A 25,508-nucleotide genomic window follows, 5' to 3' on the forward strand; every position below is an offset into this window, starting at 1 on the left:
GTGGCAGAGAACATGCCATATGGAAGGTAGGTGCATTAAGAGTTGACATAAGCATTTCCAATGTAATCTCCTGGACTGGCATTATTTGCTAGAGGGTATCAAAATTACATTTCCCAGAGTTTTATTTTCCTTTATTGCCTCTCCCAGGAAATTGCATGACTGCAGGGGAGTGTTATGGGGAAGGAAGTGTCTCGTCATGGTGCTGCAGGCATTGTGAGTGTAGAAAGGCTGAAGGAACAGGTGTTTTTTTCTTGCCTGTAATTTCTGTTTGCTCTTCTGATCTCAGGATAAGCGTTAACCATCTGCATGCAGAGAGATTGAAGAAATTATACTGCATTCCATTAAATTGAAGCCAAATGTTCAACATCAGAAAATATTAAGGATTAGGAAAACCATTCTATCCATCTAAGTTCATCCAACTCGGGGCACCTTTGGCTCCCCCATTGGAGTATATATTTATTTATTAAATAAATTCTTGTCTTCTTTTGTTCTTGGCTGGGCATCATATTGCTGAGCAGCTAGTCAGCTTTTTTTAGTGTTTCAAATTCATTTTGTTTATATACAACAATTATAAATGTACATACAAAATATATATATGTGGGACATTTATTTTCGGATCTTAATTTTATAGACATTTGCCACGGATGAAAATCATAATCAAAGTCAATTCTGTTTGAACGCCAACACTTCGGAAAGAAGACAATTGATGTACGAAGCCAGTGGTATGAATTAAATTACTTGTGATCCATAGTGATTTATTTTTATTACTATGCTAAACTATTTATTAATGTTTCTGTAAGACATAAACATGTTTCTTTAACAAGGGATTTTAACTAAAAGATTTCCAGATTTTGCCATTTTTTTCCTTTTCTACATCGTTGATATAAAATATGACTTAGAATTTCAGGTTAATGTCAGCAAAATGGAAATTAATCTTTTGGGCTCTATAACACTGAACGTGATTATGAATATTTCTGGGAATATATCTTGTCACTGGAACTTTAAGAACAACAGAACTCAGTGCAATGTGAGTTATTGCAACATGCACAGGTAATTTTCTTTATTTTTTTATTACAAATTAGGCTGTATATTAAAAGCCATTAAGTGATATTCCTGATTTGTAATATGAACCGAACTGAAGTTGCCCTCTTGTGTTTGAGAAAGGTCATTGTTCTACAAGCACCATGGGCTGGATTTTACACTCCCCTGCTGGTGGGTTTGAAGGTGGGGTGGGGCTTGTAAAATCCAGTGCGTGGCCTTCTCACCGCCTACACACCTGCCCTTGACCTGTATGAAAGTTTACAGGGAGTTGCCGGACGGCCCGCCAGCTCTTGGGCCTATTGAAGCCCATAAGTGGCCATGCTTAAGGGCCTCATCCCACCCCTGTTACTACTTTACTCACAGCAGGGGGAGGTCCATGCCAAGCAGGTAACCCGGCAGCTTAGCTGCGCAGGCTAGTATCGACCAAGGTGGGGTAGGTACCTCCTTTGCGGATCCTCTGTGCCCACTGGAGGCAGCCCACCCAGGTCATACTGCCCCATTTACCCTACCCCATGGCCTCTCAAATCTGGCCCCACACTCCCTTCACCTCCCTCACCGGTCTGACCCCAGCGAAAATCCCACCCACCCCACTCCAACTTGGTGTCCGACTTCAGTGATGATCTCCACGGGGACTGCTTGTAGTCCAGACAGTGGCCACCGCTCCTGCCTGGCATTGCTGGAACCACTGAGCTGTTACCCAATTGGTTGACAGCCCTCTGAAGTGGGATTTCTTGTCCCTGATGGGCGGAAATTACACCTCCAGCTTATCAACTGCCAATTGACTGTTACCTGGCAGCAGGGCAGCCGTTCTTTCTCTGGGCGGCTCCCCACCACTGTTTTAGCTTGGGGTTGGGACCACGGCATTCCATAAAATCCAGCTGCATGAGTTATAAGAACATAGGAACAGGGGTAAGCCATTTAGCCCCTCAAGCCTTTTCCGCCATTCACTTACATCACAGACTATGTTCTTCTTAACTCCATCTACTAACCTTAGCTTTGTAACCCTTAATTGACAAAAATCTATCAATCTAAGTTTTGAAATTTTCAATTGGCCTAGCCTCAACTTTTTGCGGAGAGAAAATTCCTTAGCTTTTTTAATTATAAGCAAGAGACAAAAAGTTACCAGTCACTGTGTTGTTTGCTGTATTTATTGCACTGCAAGGAGTTATGATGTGCCACATGGGTGTCCTGTGCAGCTCACCTGATTGAGGTCTCAAGATCAGGCTGGGGTGGCCAACATCATGTTGGTGACGATTCAAGAGGGAGGGAGCAGCAGACCAGTTTATTTTTGTGGGCCACAGAGAGCACTCTTGCTGCTATGGGGCTCAGAAAAATAATTCAGCCCTTACCTTTGACACGTTTCTTTGTCTCCCCGGCCTGAGGAACTGATTGGGCCCTGCAAGGTGCAAACGCCAACCACATTATGACCAAACATGGCAGTCAAGGTCTTATTTACATCATAATACCTGGCTACTATATTAAAAGACCACTTGAAACCAGTGGGCACTTTGGACACCTGCTGGTAGATTTCAAAATGGAGCCAGCTGGTGTCAGAGGGTAATGAGTCTTCCAATCTCATTTTAAAGCTGTTAACACCCACATTAATGCCAGGCAAATATCATGACTGCCCTTCCCAATGCTCATACATCTCATAACTTCCTACTTGATTTTTACAGATCTTTGCACCTACCTCCCTGATTACTCCTGCACCCAATTCTAAAACAATCCTTGGAACAATGTCAAATCACACAGCCTCCCCCAACTCATTAATCTATTACCTCTTACCTACCTGCAACCAGGTACACATTCCCTAAAATTTTCCTCTGTATCTCTAGATTTACATATTTAAACAAACTTTTAATAATAATCGAAACCACCAATTTAGTTTCCATGTAAATAGACATTAAATAATAGAATTCAAGCCTCATGTTAACTCTAACATGCCTACAATATTCTATGATATAAATAAAGAAAAGAAAACACAACTAGACACATTCTGTCACAATAAATCAGTGGTCTTTACGATATACTGGACTTTACAGAGCATGAAAGGGCATATCTGCTAGATACACTAGCTGGTTAATTAAAAATACATGAGATTGCATATTGAAAACACAGCATCAGAAGGTTTTCTTAGTAACTACAATATCTCATTTGGCCAGATATTTTGTTTCTCTAGGCTAATTTCCCATTATTGATCTCCCAGTGCAAACCAGCCCTTCCCCTTAAGAACGCAAATCGAAATATTAGTCAGAGGATAAAGCACTTACTAAGCAACCATTCCAATTTTCCACCCTTTAATTTCAATTGAAATCTCTGAGCCCAATATTCGGACACATGGTCCAAGTATACAATGCTCTGTGACAGGAGTGCAAAAGTGAAAAATTACTTGGACTGAATCTTTGGTACATGTGCTCATTCTGCTAAGTAACAAGTAATCCAAATACTTGACAGAAATTCGACAGAAATTTTCCAATCGCTCTAAAATCAATAAAATTTAATGAAAAAATACAATAGCATATAAAATTATCCTCTAAAATTGCAAGGATTTACCTTGTGCAAACTTGTGTAGCTTGGAAAGGCTACAATATTTTTTTGCTTGTAGTATATCTCAACTCACATGTAATAATCTAATTTCTAGTTACCATGATGATTAAGTTCAATTTGCTTTACCTTCAATAATAATATTATTGCCTCCTAGTTCTTCTTATCTTGCCATTTTTAGTGGTTCATATTCATTTGGTATGTGGTTCCTTTACTTCCCTTCATGAAGGATGAAGGGTAAACTAGCTTGGTCAACCACATTTACAATTGTACCGCTTATTGTGCTTTTTCAATCCAATGTCACGCATTTTCTGAATTCACCTTATGTCCAGTGACATGAATGGAAGTACATTAAAGAATAATATAGCAATAAGGAACAAGTTCACAAATTACATTATGAATATGAAATGCTCTTATTCTCTCTTGATAACTTGATTCTTTTTCATTTTTACAGTCAAGTCATTACTTCAACAATTTCTCGGATCAGAGAAAGACATGCTGGAATATACACCCTCATCGTTGAAAGTGGAAACACTAACCATACAATTAGCTTTCCAATTTTTGTTAGAGGCAAGTAATGAAAATAAATAATAACTTTCAGTACATGAGAAACTATTGGCTTCTGTTCATTCACATACCCACATCTACAGTGTTCCACTTCTCAGATTGTTTCCTGATTTGGGGGTACATTATTGAAAAGAATATATCATCAAACTGGTACACACACTAACATATCTGTACAAAGAGGTCGTGGGTTGAAATTGCACTCTAACTTGAACTTGTAAACTAAGCTGACACTTCAGTGCAGTACTGAGGGGGTGCTGCATTTTCAGAGGTGCTGTCTTTGGATGAGATATTAAACCGAAGCTTAATGCACTTGTTCAGGTAAAAGGTAATATGTCATTATCTAAACAAGAGCAGTGAGTTCTCCTTGTGCCCTTGTCAACACATATCCATCAATCAACATCACCAAAAACAGACTTACTGGCCATTTATATAATTTGCTTTTTGTGGCAAATTGATTGTGGCATTTGCCTACCTAACAATAGTTATGCCATTAGCATTGATACATCCTGAGGACATGAATGGTTTTACATAGATGCAAGTTCTTTCATCTTTAAAGTGAGCAAACCAAGTTTGACATAAGGCTTACAACATAATTAGATTCCAGAAAACTTGGAAGTAGAACTATCTAAGATTATTAAGAACTATTAACATGGGGAAGAACAAGAAATCCTTTAAACTGCTGAGATTAAATTTCTTTTGAATTTGAGTGAACTAGGCACTCTCACAAACTATTATTAGTGGTAACTGCAGACTTACTTCATTAATGTGAGCTGTTAAGTGTTACATGTTTCTGTTACTCAAGTGAATTCTTCCAATAATATTCGGTAATTCCATTCGGCAGCAAAACCCAGGAAACCAAACCTGACTCTGAAGAAAAGGGAAAATATGGGCACATTAGAATGCACAGCAGAAAGTTACCCTGCTCCTGTGTTCCGTTGGGTATCTAATTGTACAAGGTATGCTTTCCACTTTCATGGATTCAGTTATTGTTACTTCCATTTGATCTCTTAATTGGCCCGCCCACGTAAAATGGCGGCGCCCGCTCAGTGCCCCCTCCCCCCGACGGGGAGAAAATTCTCCCCAGTATCTATTGTCCTGAGTATATACATTCCCTATCGCTACACATTCCTTTTCACTCCTCCCAATTGAATGGACCTCTCCTTACAGAAGCTAAAACATGTTAGCTCTCAGGGGCAGACAGGAAAACTTCATCACATGATTCAAAAGGCACATTATTGCCATGGGTAGGTGGAAAATAGTTCTAGAAACCTGGTTGCTCAATAAACTGTTGAGGGAAATTTTTAAGGGCAAAACGCTGCAACGTTATTGTAACAATTTGGCATTTTTCTAGTCTTATATATTTCATAAAATGTTGCAATAAAACTTGGAAGAATTTGATAGTTTGCCGCAATAACAATATATTTTGAGATTACAGCTCTATGAGTCATGCTGAATTCACTGAAACCTTTGAAAAGACGAAAAAGCTCTCTGAAATAAAATGCCCTCGTTGTAATATATGTTGCTGTGCAAGTAATACCCTTGGATCAGAGTGTTCAAGTCTTTACACTCAAGGTAATTATAACTCTAGATTATATAGATATCAAGGGATATGGGGATAATGCGGGGAAATGGCATTGAGCTAGAAGATTACCCATTATCTAGTTGAATGGCAGAGGAGGCTCGCGGAGCCAAATGGCCTACTACTGCTCCTATTTGCTATGTTCCTATGTTTCTATGTTCTTAACTCAAAAGCAGTCAGTAACAAATATTAACGAGTGATTTAAATGGTAATTCCATGCAGGAATTCAGATAATATCATAAAACATGATAGACTTGTAATGAACTATCTCTTGCTTTCTGTTTTTTTTGATATTCTGGGTACTACACACTGTGTCCCTAATATTCTTTGGACGGAGATGTCAGAAAGCTTGATTTCCGCTATGGATGGACTTGGAAGTTGGAATGGAATCCAGTCATGCTGGAATTCCATCCCATATACTCTGGTGTTTTACATTCTGACAGGGGTGAGGAGAGAAGGACATGGACAAACCTTTTGCCCCCACCTCCGCATCAAGGGATTTGTCTGGATAACTTCCTGTGATATCCTGAAAATTCTACCCTTTATGCAATTAAAATGCCTAATTAGAATTCATACCTGCTAAGGCCCAGATTTTTGCTCTCAGCTCAGATGTGCAGAGGCAGGAGAATTCCCAGCTCTGCAAACCCAACCTTTAAAAATGGCCAGCCGCAGTTGGGATTTTCATTCCGGGGATGTGGGGTGGCCTGGATTAGGAATCGTGCCCACAGCCCCCAGAACAAGTGCAGAGGCGACCTGGTTGGAAGGCCTGCCTCTGTGCTCTGGCACTTTTTCTAAGTTATTTGAAAATCAATCAAAACAAAAAACAGCTGTCCAACTCACCCCTCATATCCCCACACATTCTCCATACATCATGCATGCTAACCTATGCCACCTTGTGCCTCCCATCCACCCCCATGGCCCCTCATATCCCCTATTCCCCCCACATCCCCATGGCCCTTTATAGAACCTATGCCAACTTAGTGTCAGTGCATGCCAATCCATGCCCCCTACCCACCACCCTTTGCCCTTACCCCTTCCATGCCACCTCACCTAGTATCCTTTGACAGTTCCTTGACAGCTTTGACAGGTTTGGCAGTTCCTTGACATTGCTGAAAAAAGAGACATGTCGAAGCTTTTTGTCTGGCACTCATCAGGGCATTTCGCAAGAATACCAATATAGGGGGAAGACAACAATTTATACTGTATGTGAAGAGAGTACTGATTGGTTGACTCGAACAGCTGTCTGACCATGTACTCTCAGAAAGCGAGGAGTTTGTTCTTGCACATAGTTTCAGTTTTGGTGTGCCTTCATCCCGCATCAAATGGAAAGAGGTATTTGCTGAGTTCGAACTCCTCTACTCCCAACTATCGCGCCACAAACTAGTGTCCACTGAAGATGCTGAATCCTTGAAAGCGTGCCAAGCTGATCTAACGCACATATATTGCAAGATTACGAGCCTTTCACATGCGACGTGGATATCTAACAGTGGTGTGAGGCCTTAAGACCAACTGGGACATACACATCAGTAAACCTGACAAAGGGATGGGAATAGTCAACCTTAACAAGCATGACTATATCAACAAAATTCACGCCATTATTAATGACAGGTCCAAATTTGTGTCCATTGGACCTGCCACTCAACATGATCAGACAGCCTTGCTCGAAAGTAAGCTAAAAAAATACTTGCTGGACTTGTGTAAGAGCAATGAGCTACAGCGTGATATATATGACAGGGTTCGTCCTTGCAGTTCGCTACGATCGCATATGTATGGGCTGCTCAAGACACACAAAAGTGATGTCTCTTTATGCCCTATCTTATCTATGACTGGTTCTGCACAACATGAATTGGCCAATTGGTTGGGTGAATTGTTACAACCAATTTTGACCAAGTTTTCCAGATACATGGTGAAGGATTCCTTCACATTTGCGAGGGCCATACAGGACTTGCATATCGATAACAATGCTCTGTCCATGTGCTCATTTGACATTGCTAGTCTATTCATCAATGTTATACTTAAGGAAGCCATAGATATTTGCGCTGCAGCACTATATCGTGGCAATCCAAACCCACGACCATTGCGTGAATAAGTATTCATTGAATTTATGAACTCAGAATCTTGTGCAGTTGAGTTCAGTTTTAATGACACCATGTATGCCCAAATAGATGGTGCTGCCATGGGATCCACTCTAGGCCCAGCTTTCGCAAACATTTTTGTTCAGTTCCATGAGAAACGTGTCTTCGATGGAATTGCACCTAACCTCCTACCCTGATCAGATCATTTTGTACTGTATATCACACAAATTCATGAACAGGCCTAAGGCCGTCACTTTCAGCCCTGAAAAGTGCCCAGTCTACCTCAGATTACCCTTGAAGGTATCTCAAAAATTTGAGCAACAGGTGAAGCGAGCTGTTTCACACTGCTACTATGCAGTAGCAACACGTGTGGTGTTTGTCACTAACAGGGTGCTGCCGTCAAGCCAAAAAGACGTTCTGCCTTTCACACAAATGAATAATGCTGGAATATGAATTTCAGTGTCAGGTGATGCTAAGTATGTAGGCCATACGTCCCGAAGACTGATGGATTGTATCAAACAGCAAGTCCCAGCTACTGTTCATAACGGGCAAGGTACAGGCCGTACCCAACCAGCCTGTGCTTGTAAAACTCAAAACACAGTGTGCAATATTAGATGTAATTCCATGGTTAGGCAACTTTTGCTAAATAATCCTTAGTGTGCTAAGAATTACACTGACAGCCAATTTAAGATTGTCAGTTGGGCTCACAGTGTGGCACATTAGCGTGTACTGGAAGCTACATATATTAATACACAGGGCCCTGTTCTTTGCAGACAGAAAGAATATGTACGCACATTGCACCTGTTTCAGCTAAACAAAATAAGTGACAGCCATTCACTGACTCATTCCTCAGGACAATGCCTTGACCAATCAGGGTCAAGCTGCCAGGTTTAAACTTCAAGCAATGCTTGACAGTTAACTGTCAGTCATCATCACTGGTGCATTCTCTATGGTAATGCCTCTACCAATCAGAGTCCACTTGCCAATCAATCAGCACTCTCTTCACATACAGCATAAATTGTTGTCTTCCCCTTGTATTGGTATTTTTGTGAAGTATCCTGATGAGTGCAAGAGGAAAAGCTTTTTTCAGTAATGCTCAAGTTTTGTACTACCGAACAACTAATTCCTTGACAGTTTGACAGCTTTGAAAGGTTTGACAGTTTGACAGCTTTGACAGTTCTTTGACAGCTTGACAGTTCTTTGATTGATCTTTGACAGCTTGACAGTTCCAATGAGTTTATGCACTTTTTACGCACAATCATGTTTACTCTTAACAATCCTAAAGGGTACCTTACCTCTCTAAATGAACCCACCAAGTTTAAACCTCCCCTTACCTGGTCTAATCTGCACACTTAGAGTTTCATACTCTTGGCCTACAAAAATCCCACTCCAGTGGAGCAGTTGGTGAGTTAAATGGCCAGATGCCTTTATAAACCATGCATGCTCGAATCCTGGCCTGATTCCAGTCCTGCTCCCGTAAAAAAAGGAAGTGCTGTGTTCAGAGGCAGGACTTGGAATTTTCAGCCATTTCTGGGACTTTTGCCATAATGGAGAGCCCCTCCACTGTAGCACAAATCTGGGCCAAACAGTCCCTGTGAAGCCTTCCGAAGGCCCAAAACCTTACTAGGGCCAAGGTAATCAATCTCAGATGGAATCTGTTAGATTTTCCAGAGACAGAGTGACTCCTTTTGTGGTTTAAGACTCTGCCCATTAATTGGCCTCCCCACGGAAAATCACAGATGACTGTTTCCCACAGAGTTCAGACTTCTGACATACATTGCAGCCTGACAACAGGGTTCAGAAGCCCACAGGGGAAATCCACGGTTTCACTACAAATAGTACTTAGAGAATCTCTTCTCCCTTAAGTCCACCACTCTCAAAACACAGGTAAACAAACCAGTACTTAAAAAGAAAAAGAAATCCCTTTTCACTTTTGATATGAACAAAACCTTATATTTCTAGGAATATGACAATAAAAGCAAAGAAGCAGTTGGGCTGTAACATGCCATATCACATGGTAATACTGAAAAGATAAGTAGATTTGGAAGAGTTCATTTCAAATATGGGGCCCTTTATTTTACCCAATGCTCATTTAAAAAAATATCAAATCAACATTGAATTATAAACAAATGAATGCAGGTCGCATTGTTAGTGAATCAACATAACATTGTTCCACACACAGATTTTTATCCTCAAAATTATTTTTTTATTCATTCATGGGATGTGGGCATCACTGGTTAGGTCAGCATTTATTGCCCATCCCTAATTGCCCTTGAGAAGGTGGTGGCGAGCTACCTTCTTGAACCGCTGCAGTCCATGTGATGTAGATACACCCACAGTGCTGTTAGCAAGGGAGTTCCAGGATTTTGACCCAGTGACAGTGAAGGAATGGTGATATAGTTCCAAGTCAGGATAGAGGGGAAATTCCAGGTGGTTGTGTTCCCATCTGTCTGCTGCTCTTGTCCTTCTAGATGGGAGAGGTCGTAGGTTTTGAGGGTGTTGTCCAAGAAGGCTTGGTGAGTTCTGGGTTTTCTGGACATAGAAGAGAATTACCATCTTGTAAGGACAATTTAGTACAATGTATAACTTATAACTTTCTATAACTTTGTTCAAATAGTTACACTACTGTTCAGCTAGCAATTACTTTAAAGTATCCAAATGAACCCATTACAATTAGATAGGGTTCATGTTCATCTTGTATATATTTTTTCCCTGTACCACCTATGGCTTTCCCACCACTTCCTTCTCACAATAAGTTCCCTCAATGAAATCAGCTTTGCGGTTCTGCGAATTCTGCCACCACTTCTCTTCGCTGAGATGGCCCCCACTTCTCTCAAAGGACACCGCTGCTTCCCTTCTTGAGATCACCTCAGCTGTCCTTTGTGAGACTTCAAGCATGTTACTCCTCAGCAGTACAGCTACTCTCAGCAGGGTCAGCAGTACCTGCCTCCTACAAATTCATACTGATAGAACTGTAATCACCAGTTAAAATATCTAATAACAACTGCATAAGGGCTGATCTTATGGACATCCACACTTCCAACACAAAGGATAGTTGAAATTTTAAGTGCTACAATCCAAACGTTTCTACCTTAAAATTAATCAGAAAAAAAATTTCCCTGGTTGAAGCTGAAATTAGTTCATTTATTTGGTGTAGTCTATTTCAATTAAACACTGCATGTCATTTTATAATATAATTTTTCCCTTTTGTAGATCTTGATATCAAATCAGACAAAGAAAGCTCAGTCATGAATGTTTTCCTGAAAGTTGGTGATCCATTTCTGATTAGATGTGTTGCTTCACATGAAACGTACAAATTCAGAATAGGCTGGACTAAAAACAGAAAGATAGGAAATACCACAGAGGTATGGCATTGACTTGAGATTGCCTATTACCCAAGTGCATAATTAAGTTTTACTTAATCAGCTTCAGCATAGTTCTTGTTGTTTCAACAATGATACAGGTCCCGCAAGTTGAAGAATCAAGCATTGATCGAAACAGGTTTACAAGGATCAGGTTCCTGTTTATTAGTTCAGTACGTTTGGAAGACAGTGGATCATATACATGTGCTTCCACATGCCATTCAAACAAGACAGTTAAATTAACAGTCCTTGGTAAGTTTATGCTTCACAATTGAACATTCTATTCATTAGGTTTATAAAGATGAATTTTCCAATGTGTTTGATGCAAATTAAAAATTAAATGTGTACCTGCCTAATCTTCCTAACTGAACAATGGATCAAAGATGTGTAGTAGTCATATTTTCAATTCTTGCCTTGCACACTTGGTATTTTCCAGTTTTTGAAATAAAGGCATTGCACCTAATTGACATTCCCTTGCATATAAAGCATACCTTCATACAGGTTTTTGTAGCCTGCAAAAATGGGGCATGAATTAAGTTCTGGGGGAGAATTTTTAGCTCGTCGGGCGGGCATGCGCCCGACCCAACCAAGCGAAGAATGACACGTGATGATGTCGGGCGAGCATCCCAACATTATCATGCACTCATGCGATATTTCGGTCGGTGGGCGCGGCCAGAGTCTGCAGCGCGCCCGCCAACACTTAAAAGGCCTATTAAGGCCATTAAAAAGGTAATTGAAACAAATTTTTCGTTGCCCGTCCAGCCTTATGGTTGGCAGGCAGGCGAAAAGACCAAGCGGCCTTTGCATTTTTTAGGAAATAAAAGTAAAATAAACATTTTAAAATTTCATTTATAACATGTCCCCGCTCAGGTGACAGATCCCACCACGACAGATGGCGAAATCTGAATTCAATTAAAACCTGGAATTAAAAGTCTAATGATGGCCATGAAACGATTGTCATAAAAACCCATCTGGTTCACTAATGTCCTTTAGGGAAGGAAATCTGCCATCCTTACCTGTGCCTACATGTGACTCCAGACTCACAGCAATGTGGTTGACTCTTAAACACGCTCTGAAATGGCCTAGCAAGCCACTCAGTTGTATCAAACCACTAAAAAGTCTTAAAGTCTCATCGACCTAGGCACAGGAAACGACAACTGCAAATTCAGCCCTGTCGACCCTGCAAATGCTTCCTCACTAACATCTGGGGACTTGTGCCAAAATTGGGAAAGCTGTCTCACAGACGAGTCAAGCAACAGCCTGACATAGTCATCCTCACGGAATCATATCTTACAGATAATAGCCCAGAATCCACCATCACCATCCCTGGGTATGTTCTGTCCCACCGGCAGGACGGACCCAGCAAGGGTGGCCGCACAGTGTTATACAGTCAGGAGGGAGCTGCCCTGGGAGTCCTCAACATCAACTCCAGACCCTATGAAGTCTCATGGCATCGGCCGAACACGGGCAAGGAAATTTCCTGCTGGTTACAGCAGCCCCTCAGCTGATGAATCAGTGCTCCTCCATGTTGAACACCACTTGGAGGAAGCACTGAGAATGGCAAGGGTGCAGAATGCACTATGGGTGGGGGACTTCAATGTCCATCGCCAAGAGTGGCTCGGTAGCACCACCACAGACCGAGCTGGATGAGTCCTAAAGGACTCAGCTGCTAGTCTGTGGCAGGTGGTGAGGGAACTAATGACAGGGAAAACCATACTTGTCCTCATCCTCACCAACCTGCCTTCCACAGATGCATCTGTCCATGACAGTATTGGTAGGAGTGATCACCACACAGTCCTTGTGGAGACAAAGTCCCGTCTTCAATTGAGGATACCTTCCATCGTGTTGTGTGACACTACCACCATGCTAAATGGGATAGATTTCGAACAGATCTAGAAAATCAAGATTGGGCAAACATGAGGCTCTGTGGGCCGTCAGCAGCAGCCGAATTGTACTCCCCCACTCTACCATCATCACCAAGCCAGGGGATCAACCCTGGTTCAATGAAGAGTGCAGGTGGGCATGCCAGGAGCAGCGCCAGGAATACCTAAAAATGAGGCGTCAATCTGTGAACCTACAACACAGCACTACTTATGTGCCAAACAGTACAAGCAGCAAGTTATAGACAGAGCTAAGTGATTCCACAACCAACAGATCAGATCTAAACTCTGCAGTCCTGCGACATTCACTCATTATTGGTGGTGAACAATTAAACAACTCACTGGAGGAGGAGGCTCCACAAATATCTCCATCCTCAATGATGTGGGAGCCCAGCACATCAGTACAAAAGATAAGGCTGAAGCACTTGCTACAACCTTCTGCCAGAAATGCTGAGTGGACGATCCATCTCAGCCATCTCCAGAGGTCCCCGGCATCATAGATGCCAGTCTTCAATCAATTCGATTCACTTCATGCGATATCATGTGAAGGCACTGGCTACTGCAAGGCTATGGGTCATGACAATATTCTGGCAATAGTACTGCAAACTTGTGCTCCAGAACTTGATGTGCCCCTAGCCAAGCTGTTCCAGTACAGCTACAACACTGAAATCTACCCAGCTATGTGGAAAATTGTCCAGGTATGTCCTGTACACAAAAAGCAGGACAAATCCAACCCAGCCAATTACTGCCCCATCAGCCTACGCTCCATCATCAGTAAAGTAATGAAAGGGGTCATTAACAGTGCTATCAAGCGAAACCTGCTTAGCAATAACCTGCTCACTGACGCTCAGTTTGGGTTCCGCCAGGGTCACTCAGCTCCTGACCTCATTACTGCCTTGGTTCAAACATGGATAAAAGAGCTGAACTCCCGAGGTGAGAATGACTGCCGTTGACATCAAGACCGCATTTGACTGAGTATGACATCAAGGAACCCTAGCAAAACTGGAAACAATGAGAATCAGGGAGAAAAATCTCTGCTGGTTGGAGCCATACCTAGCACAAAGGAAGATGGTTGTGGTTGTTGGAGTTCAGTCATCTCAGCCCCAGGACATCACTGCAGGAGTTCCCCAGGGCAGTGACTTCAGTCCAACAATCTTCAGCTGCTTCATCAATGATCTTCCCTCCATCATAAGATCAGAAGTGGGGGTGTTTGCTGATGATTGTGCAACGTTCAGCACCATTCACGATTCCTCCGATACTGAAGCAGTCCATGTCCAAAGGCAACAAGATCTGGACAATATCCAGGCTTGGGCTGACAAGTGGTAAGTAACATTCACGCCACACAAGTGCCAGACAATGACCATCTCCAACAAGAGAGAATCTAACCATCACTCCTTGACATTCAATGCATTACCATCGCTGAATCCTCCACTATCAACATCTTAGGGGTTACCATTGACCAGAAACTGAACTGGACTAGCCATATAAATACTATGGCTACAAGACCATGTTAGAGGCTAGGACTCTTGCAGCAAGGAACTCATATCCTGACTCCTCAAAGCCTGTCCACCATCTACAAGGCGTAAGTCAGGAGTGTGACGGAATACTCCCTACTTGCCTGGATGAGTGCAGCTTCCATAACACTCAAGAAGCTTGACAACATCCAGGACAAAGTAGTCTGCTTGATTGGCACCACATCCACAAATATTCACTCCCTTCATCACTGACACACAGTGGCAGCGGTGTATACCATCTACAAGACGCACTGCAGAAACTCACCAAGGCTCCTTCGACAGCACCTTCCAAACCCATGACCACTACCATCTAAAAGGACAAGGGCAGCAGATAGGTGGGAACACCACCACCTGGAAGTTCCCTTCTAAGCCACGCACCATCCTGACTTGGAAATATATCGCTGTTCTTTCACTGTCGCTGGGTCAAGGTCCTGGAACTCCCTTCCTAACAGCACTGTGGGTGTACCTACACCACATGGACTGCAGCGGTTCAAGAAGGCAGCTCACTACCACCTTCTCAAGAGTAATTAGGGATGGATAATAAATGTTGGCCTAGTAAGTGAAGCCCACATCCCTTGAATGAATAAAAAAAAGGATGGCCTGTGGCCCTATGGCATTTGCAGCAGGATGCTATATCCATCGACGGCCCTTCCAGTCTGCCGGTGGGAGGCTACGTCAAAACATCGGCTATGCTTCGGCAATGGGCTGTTTAATTGGCCTCCCCCATCTGTGGTAATTCAATCACAGGAACGTCATTATTTCTTTGATTTCCTTTAGTGATCAGGAATGTTTATATGGAACTTTCCCTCAGAAAAATAAGTGGGCTGAGCATAATCTATGTAGATTGAACATGGTTGAAGAAATTGTATTTCATTTTTCCAGTCAGAAGGATGTCCCAAAGTACTTCACGGCTAACAAATTATTGAAATGTAGTCACTGTTGTTTTCTAGGCAAATAATTATTACATTGCAAGATCACAGAAACAGTAAAGAGATAATTGACTAGCTAATGTGCTTTAGTCGTGTTGGTTACTGGATTAATATTCGACAGGACATCCTAGCCTGCTGTTTTTCAAATACTTTCATGGGATCTCTTCCTTTCACCTAATCAGGCAGATGGGCCACAACAATTAAACACCTCTACTTTGAGTTCTGCACTGGTATGTTAGCCTAGACCATGTGTTCCAATCACTGGCATTGTGCTTAAACTCACATTTCTGATTGATGTGAGACTGCTACCATTGATCCAATCTGATTCAGATATATAGAGGAAGCAACTCGATATTCTGGCTTTGCCATGTCCCATGATTCGATTAGAACATAAAAAAAATAGAGCACTATCCTCAACTGCTATATAGCAATGGTCACGGGATAGCGATCAGGAATGGGAACATTTAAACAATTTCCATGGGCAGAATTTTCTGCCTGTCAGTTGGGCAGGCGCGGGCGGGCACAGACCCGATCGGCGCCCCCGATTGGGTCCATGCCACCATTTTACGTGGGCGGGCCAATTAAGGCCTGCCCTGCCCTGCGCACCCAGAAGCGCTCCCTGTGCAGGCGGGGGGGTTAGGGACGGGTTGCCTGAATCAGAAGTGCGCTATTTTGTGCATGCGCATGAAAGAGCGCAGAAATCTCCCTGAGGCACGGAGCTGCCTCAGGAAGATTAATTTGAGTGTGAAAAACTGAAAAAAAGATTTTGAAAAAGTATTCGGACATGTCCCCTCATGTGAAACTGTCACATGAGCTGGGACATGTGCATTAATTTCAATAAAAAATTTTTTCAAAATTTAAAATCATTCATGAAACCTCATCCCCCACCTGTGGATGAGGTTCAATGAAAAATGCGAATGCCGCCTGGGCTCTTTGCCTGCCTGCCAACCTTAAGGTTGGATGGGCAGCTCTGTTAATTATTTTAATTGACAGTTAAATGGCCTTAATAGGCCTTTGAAGTTTGGCGGGTGTGCAGCCGACTCGGGTGCGTGCCTGCCGAATTGAAAGTCTGAATGACGCGCCATGACGCCGGGACGCACGCCCAACGTCACCAAGCGTCATTTTACACCTCGGCGAGCGGGTCCCAGCCCCCTTCACAGAGCCGAAGCTTCAGCCCCATGAACCAAATTTAGTAAATCCAGGTTTGGACAATACATCTTCTGTAAGTAGCATGGTATATATTTATAATATTTTAATTATGCTATATTTCTTACTAATCTTAAAAGAAGGGCAAGTTAAATTTAATGTAGTTTGTAAATGTTAATAAATGTGGAGACATTCTAAAGTAATATATGGTAATATAATAAAACATCACAGTAAATTGATACCCTGCTTTTTTTTTTAAACAGAGGAAGGATTTATAAACTCAACAACTACAAACAACACCTATACTATTGGTGAAGCAGAGAACTTTTGCTTTGAAGCCAAACTGAAGGCATTCCCACTTGTAAGATGCCAGTGGTATTTTTCCCAAAAAGCTTTTCCCTGTTGGCTTAAAGAACTATCTGAAAACAGGTACAGGTTTTTGAATTGAATTTACTGGATAGTTCACAACATGCAATGCGTTTTGCAAAAGAGAACTTTTCAAAAGGAGTTTATGACAATATCCATACAGTATGCAGTGTCAAGGTGCAGAACTGCACCATGGTATCCCAGAACACAGGTTGATGTCAGTGGTTCAGGATTCCCAATTACATCATCAGGGAATGGCACAGAGTGGAGGTCAGGTGCTTTGTGTGAGGGAGTGAGTCACCCCAAACCAATGTCATTAAGCTAAAAGCAAAATACTGCGGATGCTGGAAATCTGAAACAAAAACAAAAATAGCTGGAAAGACTCAGCAGGTCTGACAGCATCTGCGGAGAGGAACACAGTTGACGTTTCGAGCCCATATGACTCTTCATAGAACTTCTGATGAAGAGTCATAATGATTCGAAATGTCAACTGTGTTCCTCTCAGCAGATGCTGTCAGACCTGCTGAGTTTTTCTAGCTACTTTTGTCATTGTCATTGAGCCTCTGGTAAAGTTGTGGCTTAACAGAGACCTGGCGGCAGATAAGTTATTTGCCTTATTATGGCATACACCATAGGGAGTCTTAAACAAATCAGTTAATTGCCTAGTTATGGCAGAAGACATGTGGAGTATTAGGACAAAAGTGGAGGAGAAAATAGTAGAGTACAAAACATAAGGTCGAATTTTCGCTCCCAATTAAGGAGCACAGCATTGAAAAAATTCCCAACTCCATGAACCCGACTAAGGAGAAAGTGCCCCGAATGTTCGGACTTTTGTTCCAGGGGAACGGGTCTGCCACCCCCAGAAAGTGTTCGGAAGTAGCCACAATGGCTACCGAGTGCCCAGGCAGACTGCTTAAAAGGCCCGCCTCAGTGCTCTGGGGCTTCGTCCTAGTTACAATAAAAACAACAAAACAAATATCAGCCCTCTAACCTTCACTCCTCATACCTCCCAACCCCCACACATGCTCCTCATGTCCCATCTATGCCAACCAATGCCCCTCTACCAGCCCCATGGCCTGTCATACCCTCCATGCCAACTTTAGCCTTCCTACCTACTCCCCATGGCCCCCATACCCTCCATGCCAACCTTTGCCCCTCTTACCTGCCCTCTATGCCAGCTTAGTGCCAACTCATACCAATCCATGACCCCCACTCATTACCCTTTGCCCTTACACCCTCCATGTAAACTCACTCAGAATCCACCATGTGCAGACCTCAGGAGCCATGATGAGATGAAATAAAATTTCTATTGCAGATGTAACTATATTAGAAAACGCTCTCATTGTTAACATTTAAATCCCTTATGAAAACAGACATTTTATTCACGTATTTATCCCCTTATGAAAGCATACATTTGTATTCATAGCCCCACATCAAAGATAGCTAATCTCTTTATAACCACTTGGAACTGTCAAATTAAACTGTGAACTTACACTGTGAGAATAATATGTTGTGGAAGCAGCCAAGCAGAACTAATAATTATGCCAACAAACAGTGAAATAGCAGTAACTTTTTTTTCTAACTGCAGGCTGGATTTTTTTTCCCAAAAATTTAAAGGGCTTGTGGATTTAAATAACTTGACAGTTCCACAGACTTTATCCACTTTTTACGCACATTCATGTCTACTCTTAACAATCCCAAAGTGGCACCAGACCTTTCCCAAAGGGCACAGACCTCTCCCAAAAGGCACCGCACCGGTCCCAAATGGCATCCAAAAGGAGTACCTTACCTCTCTAAATAACACTGGCAACTTTGGACCTTTTTCTCAAGTGCCTAAAACCCACGAGTCATGTTTTGGAAATCCCAGTAATGAAAATTTGATCTGTTTGAAGGCAGCTGCACTTTTACACGTGTAGCTGCCCCTCCATGAATTATCGATGTGTGAAGTACAACTACCCTCACACTCGTCGCCCCCCCCCCCACCCCCGCCACCCGCGCCCCCCCGCCCCCCCCACCCCCGCCCGCCTGCCCTAACCAGGCAAAATTGGTGGATTTGGGTGAGGGACTTCCGGAATTGGGTCTCCATTTTGGCTAAGGTGTGGAGTTCTTCTACCTCTGCGGAAATTCAGGTCTTAGAGTTGATTTTGGGACTGGCATGAGTGATGCCAAAGAAAACCTTTTTAAACGGTCCTTGTAAGATCAAAGAAGCCCACACACAATTTCCATTTTTATGAATTGTATTCGGTGCAATACTAAATTTCTAATTTGCCTTAAATGTTTCAATTGCAGATTTTTCCTGTTAAGGATATGCATTTTGTATATTTCATAATATTCTAATTCTTATTCTTTCTACCGCTTCCTAGCTATTCTGCATCATTTTGTGGTAATGATCATAAACCAGGAATCTATGAACTCTTTGCAGAAAATGAAGAGGCAGAATTTCAGGCATTTTTTACTTTATATATAAAGAGTAAGTCAAAATCACTGAGTTAAGTACATAAACTTTGTTATTAAAGATCCAGGAACACATTTAATTTGAATTTGCTTTCTACTTTGAGAAGAAAGATGGTGCATTTAATGACTTAAGTTTCATAAAAATGATACAACGTGGAATTAGAATGCCAAAGGCCTAAGAGAAAAATGAACTCTGGAATACAGAATACAGAATTTGAATTCCTTGGTGTAGAATGTCCACTCAAAGTTTATACCTAAGAAATTGCCAGGCCTTTGACAATTGGCAATATTGAGACATTATTTTGTTGATTTTTTTTGTGGTTTTTTTCTCTCTTTTTGAATATGTTGGCCTATTGTGAGCTATTGGCCTCCATCCATAATGAACTATAGTCCACAAAGGGTTGAGCATCTCTCTCTCTCTCTCTCTGTTCACTGTAATTCTGCGCACCAGTGTCATTCCTCCCTCCATCCAGTTTCTGATGTTGTCCACCCATCCAGTCCTTCCCATAATGGCCTGTTCCTTCCTGATGTTTCACCTTCTTTTTCGCCAACTCTAGACTCTCATCCCGCTTTTTCCAATGGTCATATTTTCTCAATTTATGCTTCTTCACTTCAGCTAAAAGTCCGTGAGATGCTGGGAGTCTGATTTTCCTGTGGACAAATTCATTGGTCCTTCGCTCTGTCCTGCTGGTTCTAAGGACTCTTCATCAGAGCCACATTTCAAAAGCTGTACCTTGGTCAAATAACCATTTTTCAAGTGTGAGTGAACAGGTTATTCTATCATTGAGTGTATTACAGACCAGCTCAATCCTGTTCTTATTCAATGTTCAGACGTGTGCATTCTTCAGCTGAAGTCATTGGATATCAATCAGGAGTGGAAACACGTTTGTCATGCTGCAGTGTTGCACTGTCTGCAATTAGCTAGCTCAGACAGACTGAGGATTATCTGTATGGTTTAGTGCAGCACAGTACCATTAACCACCAGACTAGACAATGGGAAATATTAAAGAAAAGTACTGCAGGTGCTGGAAATCTGAAATAGAAAGAGAAAATGCTGAAAATACTCAGCAGCTTTGGCAGCATCTGTGGCGACAAACAGAGCTAATGCCTGAGTTGTTGGATGGAATCTTCTGTTCTTGAGTCGAAGGGCAGAATTTTCTGCCTGTCGGGCGGGCGGGCCCCATCCCCACCCAATCTCCGGTGGGCGGGGAGCCGATCCCCGCCAGAAAAGCAGGCCCCGCCGCCATATTACGTGGGCGGACCAATTAAGGCACGCCCAGCATGACGGCTGGCGGGATGTGCTCCCTGTGCAGGCGGGGAGGGGGATTCCCCAAAAGCAAGAATGTGCTCTTTCACGCATACGCACGAAAGAGTGCACATCTCCCTGAGGCTAAGCGCTGCCTCAGGGAGATTGCTGATGCTTTTAAAAAGATTAAAAATAGAAAACAAAAATTCTTAACATGTCCCCTTCATGTGACAATGTCACATGAGATGTGACAATGTCACATGAGATGGGACATGTTCATAAATTACAATAAAACTTTATTAAACTGTTTAAACCCTGCATGAAACCTCATCCCGCCGCTGGATGAGGTTTCCTGTTTTTTCTATTGCCCGACGGGGCTCCTGGCCTGCCCACCAGCCTTAAGGTTGGATGGGCAGGTCCTTTAATTGTTTTAATTATCCTGTCAATGGCCTCAATTGGCTATTGACAGGTCGGCGGACGCGCAGTTGACTTTGCTGTGGGCCCGCCTTCCTGAAAATTTAAATGGGGCGGGATGACGCTGGGGGTTCCGCCTGACATCATCCCGCGTCATTTTATGCGTCAGTGAGTGGGCCCCGCCCCCTGCTCACCGACGGCAAAATTCTGCCCTAAGTTTGGTGGCAGGAGTGGAAGTCAGAGTGATTTCCACTGGGGGCGTGGGGGCGAGACAGCTGGCCACACACGATTTTGCGCTGGTCAGCTCATTACATTCGTGCGGAATATGGCAAATCATGTGTTGGGGCGGGTAGGAAGTCGCTGTCCCCACCGTTACTTTATGGGGTCAAAGGCCCTGGCGCCATATTTAAAAGGCACCCGGACAGCCTGCACTAACCCTTCCACCTTTGCCCGGCCACTGTTCAAACCCACCTTGCTAACCTTTCCTCCCTTCATTGGTCATCCTCCATGAAACTTGCACTGCTACCACCCGCTGGCAGTGGCATTTACAGACGCTCCCCAAAGAGGACAATGCAGCCTCAACTCACTGTTAACCATGGAAGAACTCTACCCTGCCAGGTGCATGCCACTTATGTGCAGGCGTGAAAGTGAACTTTCTAACTTCTCACTGACAGGGAACTTAACTCCAGCGAGGTGGCTTTTTAATGACCATGCATGACACGCTAATGCATGCAAAAGGGCTTCCTGAAATTGTTCATCGGGAAGCTTGACCCACCTTTAACCCTCCTTTAAAGTCCTGAGAACAGAATTCCTAAAGTTCATCCCAACGTTGGGAAACTGATTTTTGGCATCATGCCAAATTAAGTTCCCCCCACCCAGCAAACTTCCCACTGTTGCTGGGACTGGGAGGTTCTGCCCATTAACTCTGGGCTGTAACTTCCGAGCTCCCCAGCATCAGATTGGGGGGGGTACCCCAAAGATGCGCTAGAGAACCCCTCTCAGAACTTAAAATGCCAGGGTTTGCACAGCAGTTGCCCAGAAGCGCAAATTTCCTCAGGCAATTGCCCTGCTCTGGGAACCATCCGAAAATGTGATTTAAATCCCAAACTTCGGATGGTTCCGGCTGTATTACACAAATAGTTACTCAGAAAAAGTTAGAAGAATTAAAAGCTCTCATAACTTCTGGGCAACTATTGTAGTGATACAGGCTGACCCCCCCCACCACCTGACCCAGCCACACCCACCTTCCACGTCCCCACCGCCACAGGCTCTACCCCACTCCTGTCCCGACCTGCCCTTCCCCCACCCCCAACCTCCGACACCCCCTCCCCAATATCTGACCCCTCCACCTGATGTCCGACGCCCCTCAACCCACCCCCGATGTCCGACACACCCGCCACCCAACCTCCAATCCCCCACACCCCACAAATCCTATCCACTTACCTGACAGACTTACCTTCTCCTTGGCCTGTCAATTTCAATCAGACCTTTAAATTTACCTGGTTTACGGCAGTTAGTGCTGTAAAAAAAAGGGGCGTGTCATTCTTCAATCCAACTTTGCTGGACTGTGAGGCTGGGCTTCAGAGACAGCTGCGCTGCATAGATCTCACCCGGCCTGAGTGGGAAGGTCGAGCGAGACAGACATGGAAGAAATTTTGCGTAAATAATTGGGCGCGGAGTGGCAACCTCACACTGATTGCCACTCCGAGGAGGGTTATGGTCCTCTGTTTCTTTTGCCATGGTTGTTTCCGGGTCTGTTGAGTATTTCCAGCAGTTTCTGCTTTTAGGTGAGAAATATTTGTCTTGTTAATTTTCAAAATATATTGTTGTGAAGAAAATAATTACTTTCCTCTGAAAATATTAACATTTTTATATTGCACCCATGGCAGTATCTCTATAGAACGTCAGCGCAGCAATTGCAATTTTAAGGATTTGGACAGAAAGCTGTAGATCTGCACCCATTTTACAGGTGTAAAAAGGGCTCCTGATAATCCAATATGGCAAGATGTATACACACACGCATTCTGCACTGCCTTCCATATTGGATAGGGTTCCTCTGTAGATATGCAGGGTGTGTGCCAGAATCACTTAAAAGTTTTATCATATTTAAGTAAGGGTCCTAAGCCTGTAGGACTCTGTTTTTGTGAAATTGAACAGCCTAGTGCCCTACTGACCTCTGTACCCCTGAATCATTATAGCGAACTGGAAGCAACAACTTAATGTGGTTCCTGTGACCTGCTGGACAGGTGACTGACTGTTTTCAGGCGTAATCAATATTACAGGCTAATAACTGCATTTATCAGGCCATCTTTTATATTATTCACTTCTGAACAACCTGTTCCAACATTGCATGTAAGAGGCTACCATATCTGGAATGAACTGGTAGAAATATGTGTAACATCAATTGTATCTGCGAAATTGATGTTTTTTATTACCATTGTAGTTTAGATGGACCTCATGACCTCTTCATATGGCCTCAAATATCTACTAAATTTGAAAACTGTACTTTCTACAGAAAAACCATCTCTAGAGCTATCATTGAGAGAAAATCATATTTTGTGCAAGTCCACAAGCCACCCATCAGCCACAGTGACTTGGAAAAAATGCAATGGAAAATCGTAAGTAAGACAAACAAGCAACAAGATTCCACAATTAAAGTAACAGAGTGAATTTTTTGCCATTGATTATTAAGAGAAGTACTTTTGGGCCTATTTACTCTATGTTAACTTTCCACAGTAATTAAAGCACTTTGTATCTGACCTCCACAGTCATAATCGCAGATTCTGGGAGCACAAACGCAGGCACAGCCTAAGCCCCATCCCCAATGTATAATGTGTGTGAATTAGATATCCATTCTATTGACAAGACAATCCAAATGTTGTAATACTGTGCAATTTGGGTACAGCCATAACCATTTGTGGAAAATGTGTACAAAATGCAGTACCATGAATAATGGTCTTCCCCCAACGTTTTGGAATAAAGTAACTTGCAACATTTTAATTAAGGGTCAGTGATTGGGCTCCTACATCAATATAACAGGATCTTTGTTTGTCTAATAAGTTTGGGACAACCAGTGCACACCATTTCAAGCACACACCATTTAGGATTAGGTTCTTTCAAATATGAGCTGGCAAAGCAAAATTTCTATGATCAGTTGGAACAAAGAAGAATATTAAGTGTATGATGTAACCCTATCACTACTTGTATTGCATATGTGTATCATTGCAGTGCAAGATCCAAAACTGACCATGGATAGTGCCAGTGCACAAGGGTAATACATGGATCACCAAAAGCTTAAATTTGTTTGTGTATGTATAGTTCTGTACCCAAAGGAGTTTCATTCTATCTGATTACAATTGCTTATAAGCAAGTCCACTGTCTCTCTCTTTTTACGAAGAAATTAATAAATTGCAGAATGCAATCTTTAAAACAATATTAAGTATCATAGAATCCATGCGATAAAAAGAGAATTTGAATATTCAGTCTCTGTATAGCAATGTTCCTAACATACTGAATATCAGTCCCTAGGTGCATTAAGCAATAATGGTTGCTATTTTCATGAAAAAATTACATCACTAAATCATCAGTAAAAGTATTAATTGAATTTTCAAGAATTTTTAATACAATCTACAGACTTTTTGGGCTTCTGCCACCCACAGGCTTCAGAGGAACTCTCCGACTGTTTTGAAATCAAGTGCTTCTCTGGTTGACAATTGAACCATTTCCTGAAACACTCCAGAGTGCTACTCCCTGTCAATGATTACAAGAAACAGTTTTACAGGAGAGGGACAGAATGTGTCCGTGTCAGTAAGATGTTTGACATTTTTTAAAAATCATCAAAAACTTCCTCGGCTTCATAGTTTCCTCTATTAAAAAAAGAGAGTACTTTGAAAAAAGTGCTTTTACTAGATTTTTCTTACCCTTCAAAGAATGCAGTATTTGGGTCCTGTGTCACAATATTCATCATTTCCTTTGAGCTCCAAACTGATTTGTGTCTGATGCTAAGGACTGTGAATAAGAAGGGCGAGAAAAGATCATCTCCCATGAAGATGGCCCCGTTCAGAAGGTGCTACCTTCCGCATTGTTGATCTTTCATCCCAATTTGGGCACCCTCCACCCCCCCCCACCCACCCCACTCCCTCCAAATCCCAAACCTAACTCTTTGCTTATGTATTTTATGACCATATCCTCCTGTTCTTTCATCCCCATTAATCTTAAATAGCCTATTGAACCAAATATAATCTCTTCTCTTCATTATTTTAAAAACCTAATCATACCACTTCTAAGCCTATGGCTTTTTTATTCTTTCATGGGATGTTGGTGATTCTGGCAAGGCCAGCATTTGTTGCCCATCCATAAGAAGATGTTGGTGGACCGTCAAACATACGCTA

At 42.6% G+C, this 25,508-nt stretch overlaps 1 protein-coding gene across 1 annotated transcript in view; it reads left to right on the plus strand.

Annotated features, from left to right (window-relative positions):
- The first annotated feature begins 8,310 nt into the window (after nt 1–8,310).
- Nucleotides 8,311–25,508, plus strand: part of LOC144683110 (receptor-type tyrosine-protein kinase FLT3-like) — a 55,522-nt gene continuing 38,324 nt past the window's right edge. The window contains exons 1-6 of the mRNA XM_078546127.1: nt 8,311–8,359; nt 11,020–11,171; nt 11,270–11,420; nt 16,901–17,066; nt 19,367–19,473; nt 23,633–23,735. Of these exons, the coding sequence (XP_078402253.1) occupies nt 8,311–8,359; nt 11,020–11,171; nt 11,270–11,420; nt 16,901–17,066; nt 19,367–19,473; nt 23,633–23,735 (728 nt within the window). The remainder of the gene's footprint in view (nt 8,360–11,019; nt 11,172–11,269; nt 11,421–16,900; nt 17,067–19,366; nt 19,474–23,632; nt 23,736–25,508) is intronic.

This window comes from Cetorhinus maximus, chromosome 7 (assembly GCF_964194155.1).
Source record: "Cetorhinus maximus chromosome 7, sCetMax3.hap1.1, whole genome shotgun sequence".
In the NCBI taxonomy this organism is placed as follows: domain Eukaryota; kingdom Metazoa; phylum Chordata; class Chondrichthyes; order Lamniformes; family Cetorhinidae; genus Cetorhinus; species Cetorhinus maximus.